This window comes from Gastrolobium bilobum, unplaced genomic scaffold (assembly GCF_033153095.1).
Source record: "Gastrolobium bilobum isolate Gb01-03AN ecotype WA unplaced genomic scaffold, APGP_CSIRO_Gbil_v1 utg41746, whole genome shotgun sequence".
Lineage (NCBI taxonomy): Eukaryota > Viridiplantae > Streptophyta > Magnoliopsida > Fabales > Fabaceae > Gastrolobium > Gastrolobium bilobum.
The window spans coordinates 42,115-64,085 of NW_026898847.1; the positions used below are offsets into that span (position 1 = coordinate 42,115).

Here is a 21,971-nt window from a genome sequence, read left to right on the forward strand (position 1 = left end):
TTTAATTTTTGTGCTGGGAAACAGAAAAAAAATCAAAAAATTTCTATATTTTTGTTTCTAGGCACAAAATGAGAAACACTTATCTCTCTCAATTACTCTCCACCACTATATACTAGAAAAATTCTATATAGCGAGGGAATTGCTATGCAAATTCCGTCGCTAATTTCATCATCGCTACTACTTTCCCTCGCAAATTTTCTCGCAAAATCGTTTACGAGGAAATTTGCGAGGGAAAGTAGTAGCGATGATGAAATTAGCGACGGAATTTTCATAGCAATTCCCTCGCTATACATGATTTTTCTAGTATTATCACCATCACCACTGCCACCACCATCCTGTCACCACCACTGCTACTATCGTCGTACCACCACCACCATCATTGTAGCCGCTGCCATCACCATCACCACCACCACCACGCCACCACTACTACCACCATCGCCGTCACCTCCACCATTACACCACCGCTATGCCGCCACCATGTAATCTCCATCATCATCGTCGCAGACACTGTTGTCACCACCACCACCGCCATCATTACCATTATCATGCCACCGCCACCGCCATCGCCACGCAACCACTACACCACCGCCACCATGTCATCATCATCACCATCGTCGCAGCCACTGTCGTCACCACCACCACCACTATCGCTGTCACTGCCACTATGCCACCATTACCACCACTGCCGCTGCCACCACTACCATTATATATTACACCGTTGCCATCGCAACCACCGCTACACCATCACCACCGCCACCGCCGCCACCACCACCATCGCTGCGGCAACTACTATCACCACCAACACCTCTATGTCACCACCACCATCACCATCATAACCACTACCATCAGCGTCACCACCATTATCACTACCATCACTACCATCATCGCTGCAGCTACTATCGTCACCACCACCACACAACTACCACCACCATGTCATCATTACCACCGCCACCGCCACCATGTCATCACCACTATTGCCACTGCCACCACCACCATTATCACCATCATGCCATCACCTCCACCACCACCACCACCACCACCATGACGCCACCGCTACCGCCACCACTATTGTCGCTGCCACCACCACCACCACCACACCATATGAAAAGGAAAGTGATGATTCAAAAAAATTTATGCTTAATAGGAATATTTTTTATTCTATTATTTGTTGTGTTATCAAACGCAATTCTCATTCTCGGAATAAAAATAAAACATGTTTTCAAACATATTTTTTTTCTCAGAAATTGTTACAAGGCACAGAAATAAAAAATAATTGTTTCTTTTCAGAAACAGTGTCAGGGAACAGAATGGTTGTCATGCACACCCTTTTTGTGTGCGTATGAGACAATTTAAAACGAGACATATTTTTCTTACACGAATGGGGAATATGTTTTTCATGTTAAATGGGATAATTTTATCTCATGCAATATACAAAACAGTGGATAAGACCTTTAAGAAAAAGAGAAAGAAAGAAAAAAGTTGGATCTTGTTATGGACCTGACAAAGGCCTATATTCTAGAAAGTCCAATAAAGGATAGCACAAACAGGAAGGGAATCTTCTATTAATGACGATCCTATCCAGACAGCTAAGAGGGAATTAAGGAAATATTCCTTAATTATACTAATCCTACTACGCAGCAATGGATCAACAATTGGACCCCCAATACTCCTAAGAGGCCCAAAAGTCCACGCCTACCAGGTAACCCATCTATAAATAAGGGGTTAAACCAATAAGGTACACACTCTCTAAACCCTCTCTGTTAGCTTGTCACTGTGCACACACCACACGCCTTGACTATGTCGTATATATTATTGTGCACAGTGATTCGCTGATCTCTAGGGTACCTTCCCTATAGGTACCTAAGGGAGAACAAACAGATCCTATATATATTAACATACAAATCTCTGATTGGACATATCGGTCTATCATATCGTAGCAGATCTCATTCACTTTTTGTGTGTGCATAAGATAAAATTATCCCATACAACACCAGACGCATATTTCCCTTACAATAATGAAGAATATTTTTCTCATATTGCATCTTATGCAACAACAAATTTCATATACGCTATATTTATGTTTTATATATGCATTAATTAATTTATGGGAAAAAGAGTTCTCATGTTGTAGGAGAACCCTTTCTCATGTTAGTGAGAGTTCGTTTTGCGTGCAATAATTTTTTTTATTTTCTTTCTTTTTTATGTGTGGGCCCCACTATGAATTTGAGTGTATAGGAAACTTTTCTCCTTTCCAATAACATGAGAAATGCATTGCCCTTAATTTATATACCTAATAATTATTAATTTAATATAATTGGTTATTATTCTAGTAAAAAGAAGATTTTTTATTTAATTATTTATTATTAATTTTAGTCATTAATGATTATTAATTATTAATTTCAGTAAAGTTTAATTAGTATCCAGCAGCAGAGTACTTGTATAGATTTAGGATTTAGATTTCTTACACCTTTCCATTTAAAGTTAATACTTAATTTTTGCTCACTAGTAACAGCTGCAGAAACGATAAGAATCTATGAAGAGCGGATGCAAGATAGTGGCTGACTGACTGTCTCTTTATATTTTGTTTTGGCAAAATGGTGAATAATATAAATTCGTTGATATGATAATAATAAAAAATTATAATTTCTGTTTCATAACTATTATCTGACTAAGGCGAAAACCTTTGATGCATTAGAGGTAGGTATATCTTTGTCGAATGGAAAAGTTTTTGGAATTTATTGGAAAAAAGAAGAAGCAAGGGTATAAATGAGCAAAATTGATGTTCTTACAGAGAAATATTGTTCTTCAATAACGACCTCTATTTTGCTAATATTTAGGGTGTGTGTGTGTGTGTGTGTGTGTGTGGGGGGGGGGGGGGGGGGGGGGGGGGACTTAGCATGGCTTAAACTAATGACTATAACTTGTGATAGTATTCAGTACTTAGAGAAGCATCGCAGTGCATCATAAGCAGGAAATTCACTTGTTAACATGCGCCGTTTAGTTGGATTTGTGGTCACATGGATGCCTCTTAATGTGAGAAAAAAATAAAATAAAGGGGAGCACTGACTTGACCAATATGTTAATAATGGATTTTGGAAGTAATATTTTTCTGCTATAAGGAATTAGTGAGAATTTTAGGTGCTGAAAACATTGAGGACCGGTTTAACCAATATCTAGGAAAGAAATTCAATTCTAAATTCCATTTGAAGTTAATAGACTTCTTTATACAAAAGTACAGCGGAACAGATGAGAAAGTATAGTATTTTTTTCTTCTTCTCCGTTTCCCGAGAAAAGGGGTAATCTTTACAAGTTGAGAAGATGCCTATTGAACAAAATGTCTCTTCTAATCTATGTTAGTTTAAAACAGTAAGATTTATAGGCCATTCAAGCGAGATTTGATGTGATGGAATTCATCTTCGCTGCATGGAATTGTGAGGCCACCCATGGGATGATCATATCCAAACTCTTCCTCAGCTTGGTTCAGTAAATCTTGAAATGAAGGTTGGTTCAGGTATGATATTGGGATCACAAACCGCTTCTGATTCTCTCCAACATACACGGCAAGATAGCCCTTTGGAACTTCTACGGATTTTGAAGCTTCTTGGCTAGCCGAGAATGATGCACGTCGAATAGTAGGTAAACGGAAACCCATCTTTCGTGTTTGTGTATTTTGCAGGAAGAAGAACAAGGCAAATTTTTAAAGCTCTCAAATTTAAAAAGAATGTATCTAAGTTTTGATGCTTCAGGATGCCAATGACTTGTCTTGGAAAGAGTAAGTATATTTATAGTTTTCAAGATACCCTGAAAACCCATTTACAAGAGAAATGAAAAATGATTGTTGAAGGGATTAAACGATGTAGGGCATATCACGTGGTTTTGTCTTAGAGGCCTCTATCATGTATTAAGAGTACTGTATATGGCCACCTTCTTACACAATGGCCAATATAGAGCATCCACTTGCCATCAAATGAGACGTGCTCAAGTGAAACCTAATGTTACTTCATACATTAATTGGTACTCCATAATTTTGTAAACATGCTTTAGACATGTTTTCATGATTTTGATAACGTAGCTCAATGAAAATGTACAGCTGGCAAGTGACATCTGCCTGACCAATTATAAGGCAATGGATAGTTACATATCATTTCTGAGGTTTGTGATCATAAGTCTGTTTTATTTCAAGTGGGATAACGTGTTAGCCTTTGGTTCAGAAGGTGGGACTTGTATTATCTTGTATAATAAATGTGGTGATCCTTGAGAAAGTCTCAAAGACAACACCATGTGACCTCTTGTATGCCCTTGTCTCCCAGTAGGTCCGACTCCTCCTCCACCAATCATTCAAGTAGCCAACGATATTCTTTCATCTATATATATTCATGGCTGCCAGCATTCAGGACCAACTCAAATCATTCACATCCTGAAGCATTCAAAATTCACAAACTTGTACAAGTCCTTTTTTTAAAACCATTCTCTTCTCAAGTCTCGTACAAAAATGGGTTTTCGTTTACCAGGTATCAAAAGAGCATCATTTGTTGCGAACAAAGCAACTTCGAAAGTAGTGGACGTGCCAAAGGGCTATCTTGCAGTGTATGTTGGAGAGAAAATGAAGCGGTTTGTGATTCCCATATCATATTTGAACCAACCTTCATTTCAATACTTGCTGAGCCAAGCTGAGGAAGAATTCGGGTATGACCATCCACTCGGTGGTCTCACAATTCCTTGCGGAGAAGATGTGTTCTTAGATATCACCTCTCGCTTGGATAGGTGCTAACCCCATGAAGATAAGACTGACATATTCATATATACTAACACAATTTTGTAACACAGTTTCTTCTTACCTTGAAAATATTTTCTTCTTTTTTTTGTTATCTTACTTGGGGAAGTGTAAAAATGTTCATCTGAATGAGAAGTTTATGAACGTTACCGTATTTCTCTCATGTTCCTTTCAAATATCAATGTGAAAATCAAAGGCACTGATAATAAGCTGAATGTTCAGTTTATACTCTGAACATGATAAAATGGAAAATTCTATTCTTGGAGCTGTAAATTGAAAAAGAAAATAAAGATTATTTTCTTTCGTAAAATCGATTATTCGCCCCTTTTTGCAGAAAATGAGAAAGGTTCAAGTAACTATTATGATTTAATGATTATGAATAAAAAAAATATTATGGTAAAAGAACGTAATTATTGGATAAGAATCTAGTTAAATTTTATGTCAATTTAAATCATAATAATAATTCTTACTGTATTAAATTCAGATAAAATCATTAACCATTCTATAACCAAATTCAATAACAAATTAAAATAGCTATTTTTATTTTTATTTTCAAATGAAAAATTACATTTTATAATTTCATTAGTTTTATCTTCTTTCTTTGAGATTGTAGGACTAGCCACATAATTTACCATGGCCATCACTACTTAGTACATGGTGGCCACTGAAAAATGGCCAGTGTAGCACCGTGTTGAATTCCATCCACATAGATAAAAGAAAAACTGTAGCCCAAGTGAAACTAAAAAATTGAAATCGATAATTTCATATTTTCTTATTTAGCCACAGCCACTCCGAGTTGTTGTCATGGACTCGTGGTATGATGAGCTTCATTGGGTTCCTGGTACCTCTCTCTTAATTATGTAACTGAGTATAGGTCTTCATAAGGGCTAGTTAACTATCACAGATAGCTGTTATGAACCCAAACCCGTATATAACCTAGTTTTGAATATAATCAATACGTGTGGATTTTGTGTAAATTAATTGATTACAAGAAAAGGGAATATGTTTTTCATGTTAGATGAGACATATTTATCTTATACAATATACAAAAAAGTTGTAAGACCCATTAAGGAGAAGAGAGAAATAAAAAATTGGTTCTCAGCCACTTTGAGTGCATGACAACCTTCCCAGAATCAATTTCTTTTTAATTTCTGCTCCCGGGAACAGAAATGGATAGAAAACTCGTTTGGGGTGTGCATGACAACCATTCTGTTCCCTGGCACTGTTTCTGAAAAGAAACAATTCTTTTCCATTTCTGTGCCTTGAAACAGTTCCTGAGAAAAAAATCTGATTGATAACATGTTCTATTTTTATTCCAAGAATGAGAATTGCGTTTGATAACACAACAAATAATATAATAAAAAATAATTCCTATTAAACATAATAAAACTTTGGATCATCACTTTCCTTTTTATATGGTGATGGTGGCAGCAGCGGAGGTGGCGTGGTGGTGGTAATGGTGTTGATGGTGATGGTAGAGGTGGTGGCGGTGGCGATGGCATGGTGATGATGGTGACAGAGTGGATGCAACATTGATGGTGGTGGTTGATGGAGATGGTGGTGGTGGTGGTTGGTGGTGGCGACGGTGAAGGCACGGTGGTGGTGGTGGTGGTGGTTGTGGTGATGACAACGGTGGCTATGGCGATGGTAGTGGTGGTTGGTGACAGTGGTGGTGGTGGTGATGGTGATGACAGTGGTGGTGTCGTGGTGGTGGTAGTGGTGGCGGTGGCTACAATGATGATGGTGGTGACGATGATGGTAATGGTGGTGGTGACGGTGGCATGGTGGTAGATATGGATGGAGGCGGTGGTGATGGTGGCAGTGGTATCATGGTTGTGGTGGTGGTGGTAACGACGGCACTAGTGGTACGACGATGGTGGCGGTGGTCGTGTCGGGATGATAGTGGTGGTAGTGGTGATGATGGTAGAGGTGGAGAGTGATTGAGAGAGACAAATGTTTCTCATTTTGTGCCCGGGAACAAAAAAGCAGAAATTTTTTTATTCTTTTTTCTGTTCCCCAGCACAAAAATTAGACCGGTTCATCCCGGGAACAAAAAAATAAACCGGTTTTACCAAACGAGTTTTCTATCCATTTCTCTTCCCAGGAACATAAATTAAAAAAAAAAATTTGATTCCGGGAAGGTTGCCATTGTAACACCCCGTTCTAGAACCGAATTGTTATCATTGCGTACGGCATTAAGCGCAGTTACAATCACATTGGTTCAATTAGAAAACCGGATAATTTTTTCCTTTTTAAACAAGCCGAATTTAAATAACCAAGTGCGTGATCTTAACTATATATACTTCGCGGAATAGTGGGACTAAACTTAATATTATATTCCCATTCTACTTGACAATACGTCGTTAAATGTCTTCATCACTTTAATTATCAAATTAATTCTAAACTCCTTTTATGATTCCCATCTTATACTATGTTATAGGATTCTCCATTAGCTACGCGTGGGTTCAAACCGCGCTCAAATCGGAGCACTGTAGCCAAAGTTATGCATTTTCTAAGAAAAGGGTGCGAAACCTCCAGAACCCCCACGCCCGCAGCGTGAGATCCACGCCCAGAGCGTGGGAAAACAGAAAGTTGACACCCCAAGCGTGGATCTGGCGCCCCAAGCATGGATGCTACTGTCTGATCTCGTAATTTGGCGCCCCAAGCGTGAATCTGGCGCCCCAGGCGCCATCCACAGGGCTGGGTGACCCAAAACAAGGTCATTTAACCTACTTATGGTTTTCCACTCATAACTTGAGCTATACTCACTCAAATTACACCATTGTTGGTCTCTATGGAAAGCTAAGAGAAATGTCTACAACTTCCATAGAGACATCAAAGTCCAATTCCATCACATTGGGTGTGAAAATTGGTCAAACGGACAGGATGTATTTGTTTTCTCAACATTTCCCAATTTAGCACTAGGTACCTAATTTAGTTTCCAGTTCAACAATCCAATACTTAATGAACATACATATATTAAAATTAAAGTACTCATCAATTACAAATCATGTTCATTACAATTCATGGAACTTAGCTTACAAAACACTATGATCATTCCCTTGGCTCCCATCAACAAAAGAGATGACCAAAGGCATGAGCATAGGCTAAGTCCATTCCAATATACAAATCATACATCTATCAATGGTCTATGAATTACAATCCTATACATGTGAGCTACAAAACAACATGTATGATATCAAAATACTGAATCCTCATGCATCAACACTAGTCCAAGTATGGCCACTTGCCACTGGTGGCTCCTGCAGCATCCTTACCTGAAAGAGGGTCCCCACAACACGGGGTGAGATATACGAATATATCCAGTAAACCAGGGGTCCTTGGAGCATCTCTCCAACCCACAGTTCCATATCAGTGTAATAGCAATAACAATAATAATGCAGTAAATACATATCTATGCAAAGTGCAATAACATCTCCAGGAGAAATCCCTCGAGCTCTCAAGCTGTCCTAAGGAAACTCAGATGCAAATAGTCCTACTGGCCAGCTAACTACCAAGTATGATTTACGCATCGTCATGCAACATACCAACATAGGGAAACACCATCCTATGCCACACCAAATGCATATACATACGTATAACAAAGCATTACACTATTTTATTGCATTTATATACACAATCACAACCTCTACCCTTTCAGGGCTTGGTGGAACAGTCAAGGGAATTACACCCAAGGTCCGAAGGCTTACCTCAAGCTTCAATTCGACCTTTGTTCACCACCAACAGGTTCCACAGTCAGTCAATTACAATACTCCACTTCTCAACCAAAACCTACACAAGGTTTAATGCAATTAACACATATTGCGTCCAATAACATCTCATAGCTTATCAACCAAGCTATACAATTCATACCAAACATAAGCATGAACTTACCTATCCAATGGAGCTAATCAAGCTCCATAGCTTGCTCCAATGGTTGGTCTCTCAAGGTTGGTCCAATTGCCTCAATCCTAGACAACATCAAGGCATAATCAACAACCAACCAAACCAAACCATTTATCAACAATGCAAGAAATCCAATATCTAAGTGTCATATTCTTGCCATTTTACAAATATACTCATTTAGCTATCTAAGCTCATTTTCACCGATTAAACGTCGTTCCTAGCATTTTTCACAACATGCTCTAAGTTCCATTCTTCCTAGAACATAGCTAATTTAACAACATTTCATCAAAAACCTCAATTTACTATTCACAAACCCTAAACTCATGCAAATCTCCAAGGAATCATGAGGTTCAAGGGTTAGAATCTTACCACCAATGGTCACACAACCAAGGATTGATGGCTCCTCAAGCTTCAATGGAGGTTGAAACTCCCAAAACCCCACACTTCTCAAAAGGGGCGAATTTTTGAGAGCCAATATCCCTCTCCACAATGCTCCCCACTCAAAACTAAGCTTGGATTATGAAAGAGGGGAAGATTTAGAGTGGTTTAGGCTTTGGAATGAGTTGATTTGGCCAAGGTTTGCTCACTCTATGATCTCCTCTCTCTCTTTCCCTCTCCTTCTTCTTCTTCTTCTCTTCTTTTCTCTGATGCTGGTTCGACGGGGAAGTGGGTGGGAAATGGGTTCTTTTTTTTTGTTTTATGCCACTTAACCTTATGTTAAGTGGTTTTAAGTGGGTATCGGTTCGTCTATCTATTTAACTCCAATAATTACCAAACTTCACCCAATAGTCTAGAATATTATTCTAGGAATATTTATAATTTTATTTTTATATTTTGGGCACTTTCGCCAGTACCCATTTATACCCCTTAATTTTCACTGAGTACACTTTTTAACTTCAAAGTGACTCAGATTCATTTAATTAAGCCTTATACTTAATTTTACTCACTAAAACATGCTTAATTATTTAATTATATGTAATTTGCTAATTAATTAGGTTAGGGCTATTATAGTCATGCACACCCTTGGTAAAATCGGTTTATTTTTTTGTTCCCGAGATGAACCGGTTTAATTTTTGTGCTAAGGATCAGAAAAAAAAAATTCAAAAAATTTCTATATTTTTGTTCCTGGGCACAAAATGAGAAACACTTATCTCTCTTAATTACTCTCCACCAATATCATCATCACCATCACCACTGCCACCAACATCTCGTCACCACCACTGCTACTATCGTCGTACCACCACCACCACCACCATCGTAGCCGCTGCCATTACCACCATCACCACTATCGCTTCCACCATCGCCGCTGCCTCCACCACTACACCCCCGCCATGCCGCCACCATGTAATCTCCATCATCATCGTCGCAGACACTGCTGTCACCACCGCCGTCGCCATCACGACCATTATCATGCCACTGCCACTGCCACCGCCACCACCACGCAACCACTACACCATCGCCACCGCCACCGCCACCACCACCACCATGTCATCATCATCACCATCGTCGCAGCCACTGTCGTCACCACCACCACCACTATCGCTGCCACCGCCACTATGCCACCATTATCACCATTGCCGCCGCCACCACTACCATTATATATCACTCTGTTGCCACCGCAACCACCACTACACCATCGCCACCGCCACTGCAACCGCCACCTCCACCGCCACCACTACCACCACCATGTCGTCACCATCACCACCACTACTATCACCACCACCATTGCTGCCACCACCACTATCGCCACCATTATCACCACCATCGCTGCGGCAACTACTGTCACCACCAACACCTCTATGTCACCACCACCTATGAAGCACCGACACTTCAAAAACCATGACGTGTCGTGTCCGACACTTCCCGACACTCTCTGACACTCCAACACTTCCCAACACTCTAACACGCGTTATAGAAATTCAAAAGAAGATTCAAATGTTGCGTTGCGTTGAGTTTTTAGTTTCAACTGGTAGATTCGTTGGATTACGATTACCATTTTATTGAGTTTAATATAAATATTTAGGATATCTTATGTTTCTTTGCAAAATTGATGAATATTATAAGTTTAGTTTCATTTTTTTGTTAAATTATTGAATATCAAATATAATATTAAAAATACACTACATAAATTGATGAATATACACTACATAAATTAAAAATATTGTTTAATATCAAAACGTGTCCTAACGTGTCGAAATTTAACATTTTTTAGAATTACCGTGTCAGAGTGTTGTGTCGTGTCGTGTCATGTGTCCGTATCGGTGCTACATAGACCACCACCATCACCATCATAACCACTACCATCAGCGTCACCACCATTATCACTACCATCACCGCTATCATCGCTTCAGCAGCAGAGTACTTGTATAGATTTAGGATTTAGATTTCTTACACCTTTCCATTTAAAGTTAGTACTTAATTTTTGCTCACTAGTAACAGCTGCAGAAACGACAAGAATCTATAAAGAGCGGATGCAAGATAGTGGCTGACTGACTGTCTCTTTATATTTTGTTTTGGCAAAATGGTGAATAATATAAATTCGTTGATATGATAATAATAAAAAATTATAATTTCTGTTTCATAACTATTATCTGACTAAGGCGAAAACCTTTGATGCATTAGAGGTAGGTATATCTTTGTCGAATGGAAAAGTTTTTGGAATTTATTGGGAAAAAAAAAAAAGCAAGGGTATAAATGAGCAAAATTGATGTTCTTACAGAGAAATATTGTTCTTCAATAACGACCCCTATTTTGCTAATATTTAGGGTGTGTGTATGGCTTAAACTAATGACTATAACTTGTGATAGTATTCAGTACTTAGAGAAGCATCGCAGTGCATCATAAGCAGGAAATTCACTGGTTAACATGCGCCGTTTAGTTGGATTTGTGGTCACATGGATGCCTCTTAATGTGAGAAAAAAATAAAATAAAGGGGAGCACTGACTTGACCAATATGTTAATAATGGATTTTGGAAGTAATATTTTCCTGCTATAAGGAATTAAGGGGTCGTTTGTATTGACTTTTGAAGAAAATCCTTTTTATCATTTCCTTATTTTAAAAGTACTTTCTATAAAAGTTACAACTATTTAGATTTTTTAAAAAATATTTGATTTTTGAAAAAAAATATTTGACTTCTGACTTCTGCTTTTTGTAAAAGCTAAAAATTTTAACTTCATAAAAAAAAGTAGATTTTTGACTTTTTTTATGACTTCTGTTTTTTTTAGAAATAGGCATTCAAATAGACTTTTTTCGAAAAATACTTTTTTTTCTTAAAAAAAAAAGCAGTTTTTGAAGGAAAAAAAAAGCTAATCCAAACGGGCTATTAGTGAGAATTTTAGGAGCTGAAAACATTGAGGACCGGTTTAGCCAATATCTAGGAAAGAAAATCAATTCTAAATTCCATTTGAAGTTAATAGACTTCTTTGTACAAAAGTAGCGGAACAGATGAGAAAGTATGGTATTTTTTTCTTCTTCTCCGTTTCCCGAGAAAAGTGGTAATCTTTACAAGTTGAGAAGATGCCTATTGTAAATGTCTCTTCTAATCTATGTTAGTTTAAAACAGTAAGATTTATAGGCCATTCAAGCGAGATTTGATGTGATGGAATTCATCTTCGCTGCATGGAATTGTGAGGCCACCCATGGGATGATCATATCCAAACTCTTCCTCAGCTTGGTTCAGTAAATCTTGAAATGAAGGTTGGTTCAGGTATGATATTGGGATCACAAACCGCTTCTGATTCTCTCCAACATACACGGCAAGATAGCCCTTTGGAACTTCTACGGATTTTGAAGCTGCTTGGCTAGCAGAGAATGATGCACGTCGAATAGTAGGTAAACGGAAACCCATCTTTCGTGTTTGTGTATTTTGCAGGAAGAAGAACAAGGCAAATTTTTAAAGCTCTCAAATTTAAAAAGAATGTGTCTAAGTTTTGATGCTTCAGGTTGCCAATGACTTGTCTTGGAAAGAGTAAGTATATTTATAGTTTTCAAGATACCCTGAAAACCCATTTACAAGAGAAATGAAAAATGATTGTTGAAGGGGTTAAACGATGTAGGGCATATCACGTGGTTTTGTCTTAGAGGCCTCTATCATGTATTAAGAGTGTATATGGCCACCTTCTCAAACAATGGCCAATATAGAGCATCCACTTGCCATCAAATGAGACGTGCTCAAGTGAAACCTATTGTTTCTTCATACATTAATTGGTACTCCTTAATTTTGTAAACATGCTTTGGACATGTTTCCATGATTTTGATAACGTAGCTTAATCCAAATGCATGTACAGCTGGTAAGTGACATCTGGCTGACCAATTATAAGGCAATGGATAGTTACATATCATTTCTGAGGTTTGTGATCATAAGTCTGTTTTGTTTAAAGTGGGGTAACGTGTTAACCTTTGGTTCAGAAGGAGGGACTTGTATTATCTTGTATAATAAATGTGGTGATCCTTGAGAAAGTCTCAAAGACAACACCATGTGACCTCTTGTATGCCCTTGTCTCCCAGTAGGTCCTATGACTCCTCCTCCACCAATCATTCAAGTAGCCAACGATATCCTTTCATCTATATATATTCATGGCTGCAAGCATTCAGGACCAACACAAATCATTCACATCCTGAAGCATTCAAAATTCACAAACTTGTACAGGTCTTCTTTTTTGAGATCATTCTCTTCTCAAGTCTCAACACATATAAAAATGGGTTTTCGTTTACCAGGTCTCAGAAGAGCTTCATTTGTTGCAAACAAAGCATCTTCGAAAGTAGTGGACGTGCCAAAGGGCTATCTTGCAGTGTATGTTGGAGAGAAAATGAAACGGTTTGTGATTCCCATATCATATTTGAACCAACCTTCATTTCAATACTTGCTGAGCCAAGCTGAGGAAGAATTCCGGTATGATCATCCACTCGGTGGTCTCACAATTCCTTGCGGAGAAGATGTGTTCTTAGATATCACTTCTCGCTTGGATAGGTGCTAACCCCATGAAGATAGGACTGACATATACATATATACTAATTAACACAATTTTTGTAACACAGTTTCGTCTTGCCTTGAAAATATTTTCTCCTTTTTTTGTTATCTTACTTGGGGAAGTGTAAAAATGTTCATCTGATCAATGAGAAGTTTATGAACGTTACCGTATTTCTCTCATGTTCCTTTCAAATATCAATGTGAAAATCAAAGGCACTAATAATAAGCTGAATGTGTTTAGTTTAAAATCTGAACATGAAAAAATGGAAAATTCTTTTCTTGGAGCTGTAAATTGAGAAAGAAAATAAAGATTATTTCCTTTCAAAAAATCGATTTCCCCCCTTTTTGCAGAAAAAAGAGAAAGGTTCAACTTCAAGTAACTATTATGATTTAATGATTATGAGTTAAAAAAATATTATGGTAAAAGAACGTAATTATTGGATAAGAATCTAGTTAAATTTGATGTCAATTTAAATCATAATAATAATAATTCATAATATATTAAATTGAGATAAAATCATTAACCTATAATTCTATAACCAAATTCAATAACAAAATAGCTATTATTATTTTTTTTATTTTCAAATGAAAAATTACATTTCATAATTTCATTAGTTTTATCTTCGATTTGTTTGAGATTTTAGGACTAGCCACATAATTTACCATGACCATCACTACTTAGTACATGGTGGCCACTGAAATATGGCCTGTGTAGCACCGTGTTGAATTTCATCCATATATATAAAAGAAAAACAGTAGCCCAAGTATAATAACCATCAAATGCATGTAGTCGTGGATTTAATATTGAGTTCTGATACTTGGATGCAAATGACTTGTGTTGCCTTAGAAACCAGGATATGTTGTATATATAGTAGATAAAGGGTCTTTTCAAACCAATTTCACAATAACATTATTTTTGTGGGACTATATGATGTGGTCTACAGAGAGGCCAAGGATCACAAAAGATCACATGCAATTGTCTTGGAGGTGTCTTAAAGGAGATTACAAGAGATCAAGGATTAGCTATGAATTTGAATTGGACTGTATACCCCACCTTCTGAGATAATGGCCAATAGATTACCCACTTCAAATCAAAGACACCTCCACAGGTGAAACCTAATGTGTGTTCATGCATTGTATTTTATTGGTATCTATCCTATTGGTAGATATGCTTTAGACATCTCAAATATTTTCTTCAGATTGACAACGCTGCTGAAATACACCTTCCAACTAATATCAGAGTGATAAAGTATGAAACTTAACCTTGAGCAAACCGTTATTGCTATGAACATGGTGTCAAGAAGAGAACCAACATTGAATACATGATCACGAGCCAGAATGAATGTGCATCAAATTCTAAGCAACACCCAGTGAACAGAACATGAAGTTTGGGCGCCCTACATAAGTTGACTAAAACATACTCCAATCAGACTACAGATTTAGATTTTTCTATATACTGAATCCATTTTTTCTCGGATAAGATTCAAACAATAGACACATTATTTATATCATATAACGTGAGAGAAACATGTTCCACAAAATTGCACCACGTATTGATACAAAATACAAATAATTTGATGATTTGACCAACAGGTGAAATTACTTTTATGAACTGCTGTTAAACCAGCTTTAATATTCTGCTTTAATTGTCTTCTCCTGTGCTATTTTGAAACCCTAAATTTTTTTATAAAAAGTCTTTCCATTTGTGTCCAGGTACTGATTTCTTGTCCTTAATCTTTCTCTTTTAATTTGAGAGTTAACTGGTCCTTAGTCTATTGAACTATCTTATAAAGACCTAATATTTTCAATTACATGAGAGAGGTCCCATATTTTGTTTCTTTGATTTGTTAAACAGACATTACGATATGGAAGGAAATAGAGCAATTAATATGTGGATGAGGATAATCTTTGTTTTCCTCCCAAAAAAGGGCAATATCATCAAATGGTTCAAGTTTCGGTGAATATTCAATGAGATTTAAGGTTCTTACGTCGTAGGAGATAATTTTAATCTTTTATATACAAATAAAAGTTTTTGGGATCCATATTTTCTTTTTCTCTCTTTTATTTTCACATAGATCCCATATATTTTTATGTATGTATAGGAGATAAAATTATTTTTAAGAAACATTATTTTCATATTCAATTAGGGAAAAACCCGTCACTGGTTGATCATTTGATGTGGCCCTATAACCAACTAACATGCTGTAACACCCCGTTCTAGAACCGGTTTGTTAACATCGCATTATCATATTAAGCGCAGTTACAATCACATGGGTTCAATTAAAATCCGGATAAATTTTTCATTTTAAAACATGCCGAATTTATAATGCCCAATTGCGTGATCATAACCATATTACTTTGCGGAATCAGATAAATCAAGCTTAATATCATGTTCTTATTCCATTTTTAAAACATTAATTTACTTCTTATTTATTTCCCAACTTCTAATATATTGTAGATCTCTTTGTTAGCTACGCGTGGTTTCAAACCGCTCCTCATTTGGAGCTCTGTAGCTCAAGTTATGACAATTTTACTAACTCAGGTGTATGCTGAAAAACTACGCGGGTAGGGCGCTTAAGCTCGCTCCAGGGCGCTTAAGCGCCCACAGACAGAGGGAATTTACATTTTTTAGCCACCAAGGGCGCTTAAGCTCGCTCCAGGGCGCTTAAGCGCGCTACCTGGGCGCTTAAGCCCCCAATTTGGGCGCTAAAGCCCCATGCGGCAGAAAGCTTTTGGTCTTCACAGGTGCATCAGGGCGCTTAAGCCCCCTCATGGGCGCTTAAGCCCCCTGAGCAGGCTTAAGCCTCCATTTGCAGGCTTAAGCCCCCTCTTCTGGGCAATTTCCTATACTCATATTTTTCATGCATCTTTCTTGGGGAATCAATCCTACACATTTTACAACCTATTTAACAAGCTTGTGATATCCCTATATCATTGCTCAACTCTCATCCTCTCATCATTGATTTAACGGAAATTGGGCAGCATAATCTTTGTTTTCTCAACGTTTCCCAACTTAGCACAAGGTACCTAATTGACTTTCCAGCTCAACATATCCAATACCTAAAAATACATTCATGCATTTAACTTACAGTAAGCATCATACACAAATATCTTCATTACTTACAATATTACATCATGTCTTAATTACAAATCTCATATACATGCCAAAGGACTTAGCTACAAAATGAACATGATCAAAGCAAGTAACCATGTATCAGATACCCATTACTACTACAATGATCATGCACTAAGTCCTCCAAAATACATCATGTGGCATCAAAATATACATATAGCAATGCTAAATGGCATGCAACTCAACATGTCCAGCTATCAGGTACAGTCTACTCACGCTTCTTGCCTCGATCAACCTCACCTCTATCAGTACCTGAAATGATGCCCCACAACACGGGGTGAGATATACGAATATATCACAGTAAACCAGAGGTCCTTGGAGATCACTCCACCCTAAGGTTCACTTTGGTGTACACATAATCATAATAGCTTAACACATTCTTATCCACAAGCATCACATGGACTTCCAAGAGAGATCCACTATGGGCTGTTTCTCTTAGGCTCTTACCACATGGAGATCCACATAGGGCTGTTTCCAAGGGAAGTCTTTTCCTTAATCTATTCCAAGAGAGATCCTCAAAGGGCTGTTTCTCTTAGGCTCTTACCACATGGAGATCCACCTAGGGCTGTTTCCAAGGGAAGTCCTTTCCTCAATCTAGGAACCTCCAAGAGGGATCCACATAGGGCTGTTCCTCTTAGGCTCTAACCACATGGAGATCCACATAGGGCTGTTTCCAAGGGAAGTCCTTTCCTCAATCTAGGAACCTCCAAGAGGGATCCACATAGGGCTGTTCCTCTTAGGCTCTAACCACATGGAGATCCACATAGGGCTGTTTCCAAGGGAAGTCCTTTCCTCAATCTAGGAACCTCCAAGAGGGATCCACATAGGGCTGTTCCTCTTAGGCTCTAACCACATGGAGATCCACATAGGGCTGTTTCCAAGGGAAGTTCCTACCAATCATCCTCATCATAATACTATCACGCATAACCTCAATCACAATCCTCAACCATTACCTCATTCATTATTGCTACTTCTATAATCATTCCTCAATTACTCTTAAACAATCAAACATCAACCAATAATCATCAATCAATCATAACATGTATCAATGCATGAATCAATGCATGAGCATACAATCACTATCATAATTACATATCACATCTCATAAACCATTTCTCCTCAACGGAGTATGGTGGAACACTCAATGGGATCAACCACAAGGTCCAAAGGTTTACCTTGCTCTTTGAGCTTTCCTCAATTGCACACAACCCCAAGGGTTGGTCACTCCACTTGGTCCTCTTGCCTCAATCCTATCAACACAAGGAATACAATCAAACAATGCTAACAATGCAAGGAAATCCATAGTTCCAAGCCTAGATTTCTCCAAACATCAAAGCATACTAAAATAACACTATAAACTCATTTCTACCGATTAAATGTCATTCCTAGCATTTTTCACAACATACTCTAAGCCTCATTCTTCCTTGAACATAGCCAATCTACTCAACATTTCATAAAAACCCTAAAACACTATTCATTAACCCTAAACTCATGCAAATCTCCAAGAATCATGTGAAAGAGAGTGGAAACTTACCACCAATGATCACACAATAGAGGAATGAGTGTTCCTCAAGCTTCCATGGAGGTAGAAACCCCCAAAACCCCAAAATCTCACAAAGGGCCGAATTTTTGAGAGGCAATATCTCTCACCACAATGCTCCCCACTCCAAACTAAGCTTAGATTATGAAAGAGGGGAAGATTTAGAGTGGTTTAGGCTTTTGAATCACTCCAATCGGTTAAGATTTGCTCTCACTCTCTCTTCCTCCCTCATTTCCCTTCTTCTTCTTTCTCCTTCTTCCTTTCCTCTTCTCTGATGCTCGACGGGTTGCTTGGGGGGGTTTGGGTTCTTTTGTGTTCTTTATCACTTAACATTGGTTAAGTGAAATAATGCGGGTATTAGTTCGTCTATCTATTCAACTCCATTAATGACCAAACTTTACCCAAAAGTCTAGAATATTATTCTAGGAATATTTATAATTTTATTTTTATATTTTGGGCACTTTCGCCAGTACCCATTTATACCCCTTAATTTTCACTGAGTATACTTTTTAACTCCAAAGTGACTCAGATTCATTTAATTAAGCCTTATACTTAATTTTACTCACTAAAACATGCTTAATTATTTAATTAAAATTAATCAATTAAATCCTTAAGTTTGGGGTATTATATTCACCCCACCTTTTTAACGATTTTGTCCTCAAAATCGATAAAACCACTCATTCAATCATCTATGGATTTATCCGAGAACTCTTCTTGTGTTCCCGAAGTTACCCTATTATTCAGTTCCTCTTTTCCTCATCATCTTATCATAAGATGAAATGTTTCATTCATGATTCAATCTATGTTTTATAATTAGGTGATACTAATATGTTCCAGCACTTTTATCTTTCATTTTCCTCAAGGGTCATACCTATTCACTTGATATTTAACCCTGACCTTCTGCGGTCCTACTAATAACCTCATACATAAAATCTCATCTGATGGAACTTCCAAGAGAGATCCGCTATGGGCTGTTTCTCTTAGGTATCTGACCACAAGGAGGTCCCGAAGGCTAACTCCAAGGGAAGTTCCCCTCAATCTAGACCTTTAATGAGAATTCTCTATCTCATAGGATACTATCCTCATGGAGGTAATACTACCACTACATCCATGGAAAGATCATTGCATACAACTTACCATCTTTTAGCAATCAATACATAGTCTAGTCTTTAATTACTAGACATAACGAATCACACAATCATAATTGAGTCCACAGTCTAAGCATGTGTGGCTCCAACCTCAATAAACTATGCATGTCATATTAATCTACATGCGTCATACCTCCCGTCAAGTATGGGAACCTCTCTAGCTGGGGTTGGGTCGAAGTGCTAACATGTGCCGCTGCTGGAAGACCAGAGACCACTTGCACATGAGCAACTCGTCCCACGATTTGGGGACAATCCCTCGCATAGTGACCAGGTCTAGCACACTTGAAACATACGTTCTGGCCCATCAAACAAACGCCCTTGTGATGCCTGCCACAATTGTCACACTTTGGCACAATAGGTCTTTCATTGTCCCAACTCTGTTGACTCCCGCTTATTTTAAACTTTTCTTCAGACTGTCTAGCTTGTAATTTTTCTTTAATATTCCTGTCATCCATCTTCTTACCCTTTTCTGAAGTAGAGCCAGTTGCTCCACTAGCACCAGATGCTTGTGCCTCGGAAGACTTCTTACTTTTCGGCACACCATAAACTTCTTCCACCTTCCGGCATTGGTTCACGAATCTACTAAACTCTCGGATGTCACAATTTGACATCTTTCGAGACATCTTCTCATTTAGACCCCATTGAAATTTAGAGGTCATCTCGGCCGGAATGGGTAAGGCTCTCCCATAGTTAGCATATTTCACCAATTCATTGAACTTGGCGAAATATTGGTCAATTGTCATCGACCCTTGCTTGAGATCGTTATACTCATTCTGTTTCTGTTCCCTAGCCTCCCTAGGGAAGTAGTTATCCAAGAACAACGTCTCGAACAACCGCCAGGTGATTTCCCGGCCTTCAGCTTCTAATGGCTGCACGGTATTGGTCCACCAATCTTCCGCTTCCTCTTCCAGCATATAAACAGAGTAGGCCAACTTCATTGCATCAGGGCATCTCATCACCCTGAATATCTTCTCCATAGCTTGGAGCCATTTCGCAGCCGCCATTGGCTCATAACCTCCCTTAAAAGAAGGAGGTTTGTGTTTCCGGAAAGCCATCAATCTTCTTTCTTCAGCTTCATGCTCGTCAACACGCTCAACACGTGGTTGACGGACCTCAATGTGATGGCTATGACTATCAGAATGGTGGCTAGCCTCACCTTCATTGTTACCCGCTACACCCTCTTCCTGTGAAGGAGGTGGAGAAGGCGTAGCAGTGTGAGGAGGAGGAGTGGGTTGCCGGTTCACGGGCCTAGGACCCCTCAACGTCCTCAACTCGGTCATCATCGCGGCCATAGCAGTCCGCGAGTCTTCATTTGTCTTTAACAAATTTTCATTGGCTTGCCTGCTAGCAGCCAACTCTCTCTGAACGGCTGCAAGAGCTTCAGCCACGGGATCAGGCGGTACGCCCGTTGCCCCACGGCCACTTCTGGGCCTCACAAGAGCAGCCAAAACAGGTTCTGGCTGAGCATTGGTGTTTGATGGTCCGGGGTTGTTTCGGTGCCTCGTCATGTCACTACACATGTTACACAAAGAAGTGAGTTGATCAGGCCCACACTTAGTGATCACAAATGCAATAATCATCAAGAGTACTAAAACAACTATAAAGCATCAAACACTAAGCATACTCAACAATAGCTAACAGTTATTCCCGACGAAACTGCTCTGATACCATAAAATGTAACACCCCGTTCTAGAACCGGTTTGTTAACATCGCATTATGATATTAAGCGCAGTTACAATCACATGGGTTCAATTAAAATCCGGTTAAATTTTTCATTTTAAAACATGCCGAATTTATAATGCCCAATTGCGTGATCATAACCATATTACTTTGCGGAATCAGATAAATCAAGCTTAATATCATGTTCTTATTCCATTTTTAAAACATTAATTTACTTCTTATTTATTTCCCAACTTCTAATATATTGTAGATCTCTTTGTTAGCTACGCGTGGTTTCAAACCGCTCCTCATTTGGAGCTCTGTAGCTCAAGTTATGACAATTTTACTAACTCAGGTGTATGCTGAAAAACTACGCGGGTAGGGCGCTTAAGCTCGCTCCAGGGCGCTTAAGCGCCCACAGACAGAGGGAATTTACATTTTTTAGCCACCAAGGGCGCTTAAGCTCGCTCCAGGGCGCTTAAGCGCGCTACCTGGGCGCTAAGCCCCCAATTTGGGCGCTAAAGCCCCATGGGCGGCAGAAAGCTTTTGGTCTTCACAGGTGCATCAGGGCGCTTAAGCCTTTCTCATATACATGCCAAAGGACTTAGCTACAAAATGAACATGATCAAAGCAAGTAACCATGTATCAGATACCCATTACTACTACAATGATCATGCACTAAGTCCTCCAAAATACATCATGTGGCATCAAAATATACATATAGCAATGCTAAATGGCATGCAACTCAACATGTCCAGCTATCAGGTACAGTCTACTCACGCTTCTTGCCTCGATCAACCTCACCTCTATCAGTACCTGAAATGATGCCCCACAACACGGG

At 38.6% G+C, this 21,971-nt stretch overlaps 1 protein-coding gene and 1 long non-coding RNA gene across 2 annotated transcripts; both read right to left on the reverse strand.

The window, feature by feature from the left end:
- Positions 1-3,245: 3,245 nt before the first annotated feature.
- LOC133284704 (auxin-induced protein X10A-like) lies at positions 3,246-12,606 on the reverse strand. Its single transcript, XM_061481777.1, has 2 exons — positions 12,293-12,606; positions 3,246-3,680 (listed from the first exon to the last, which is right to left on the reverse strand). The coding sequence occupies exons 1-2, from the start codon at positions 12,526-12,528 to the stop codon at positions 3,374-3,376; spliced, it is 543 nt and encodes a 180-aa protein (XP_061337761.1). The 5' UTR covers positions 12,529-12,606; the 3' UTR covers positions 3,246-3,373.
- A 4,256-nt stretch (positions 12,607-16,862) lies between these two features.
- LOC133284702 (uncharacterized) lies at positions 16,863-18,340 on the reverse strand. Its single transcript, XR_009747927.1, has 3 exons — positions 18,318-18,340; positions 17,959-18,033; positions 16,863-17,035 (listed from the first exon to the last, which is right to left on the reverse strand). It is a non-coding gene; the product is annotated as an uncharacterized LOC133284702 (long non-coding RNA).
- Between the last annotated feature and the right edge of the window lie 3,631 nt (positions 18,341-21,971).

What these genes read in the sequence shown, in the direction of transcription:
- LOC133284704 (XM_061481777.1), bottom strand. Translation starts at nt 12,528, where the DNA reads ATGGGTTTCCGTTTACCTACTATTCGACGTGCATCATTCTCTGCTAGC. An exon ending in CTCACAATTCCATGCAGCGA is followed by an intron (nt 3,681 to 12,292) that starts AGATGAATTCCA and finishes TGCCTTGTTCTT; the next exon opens with CTTCCTGCAAAATACACAAA.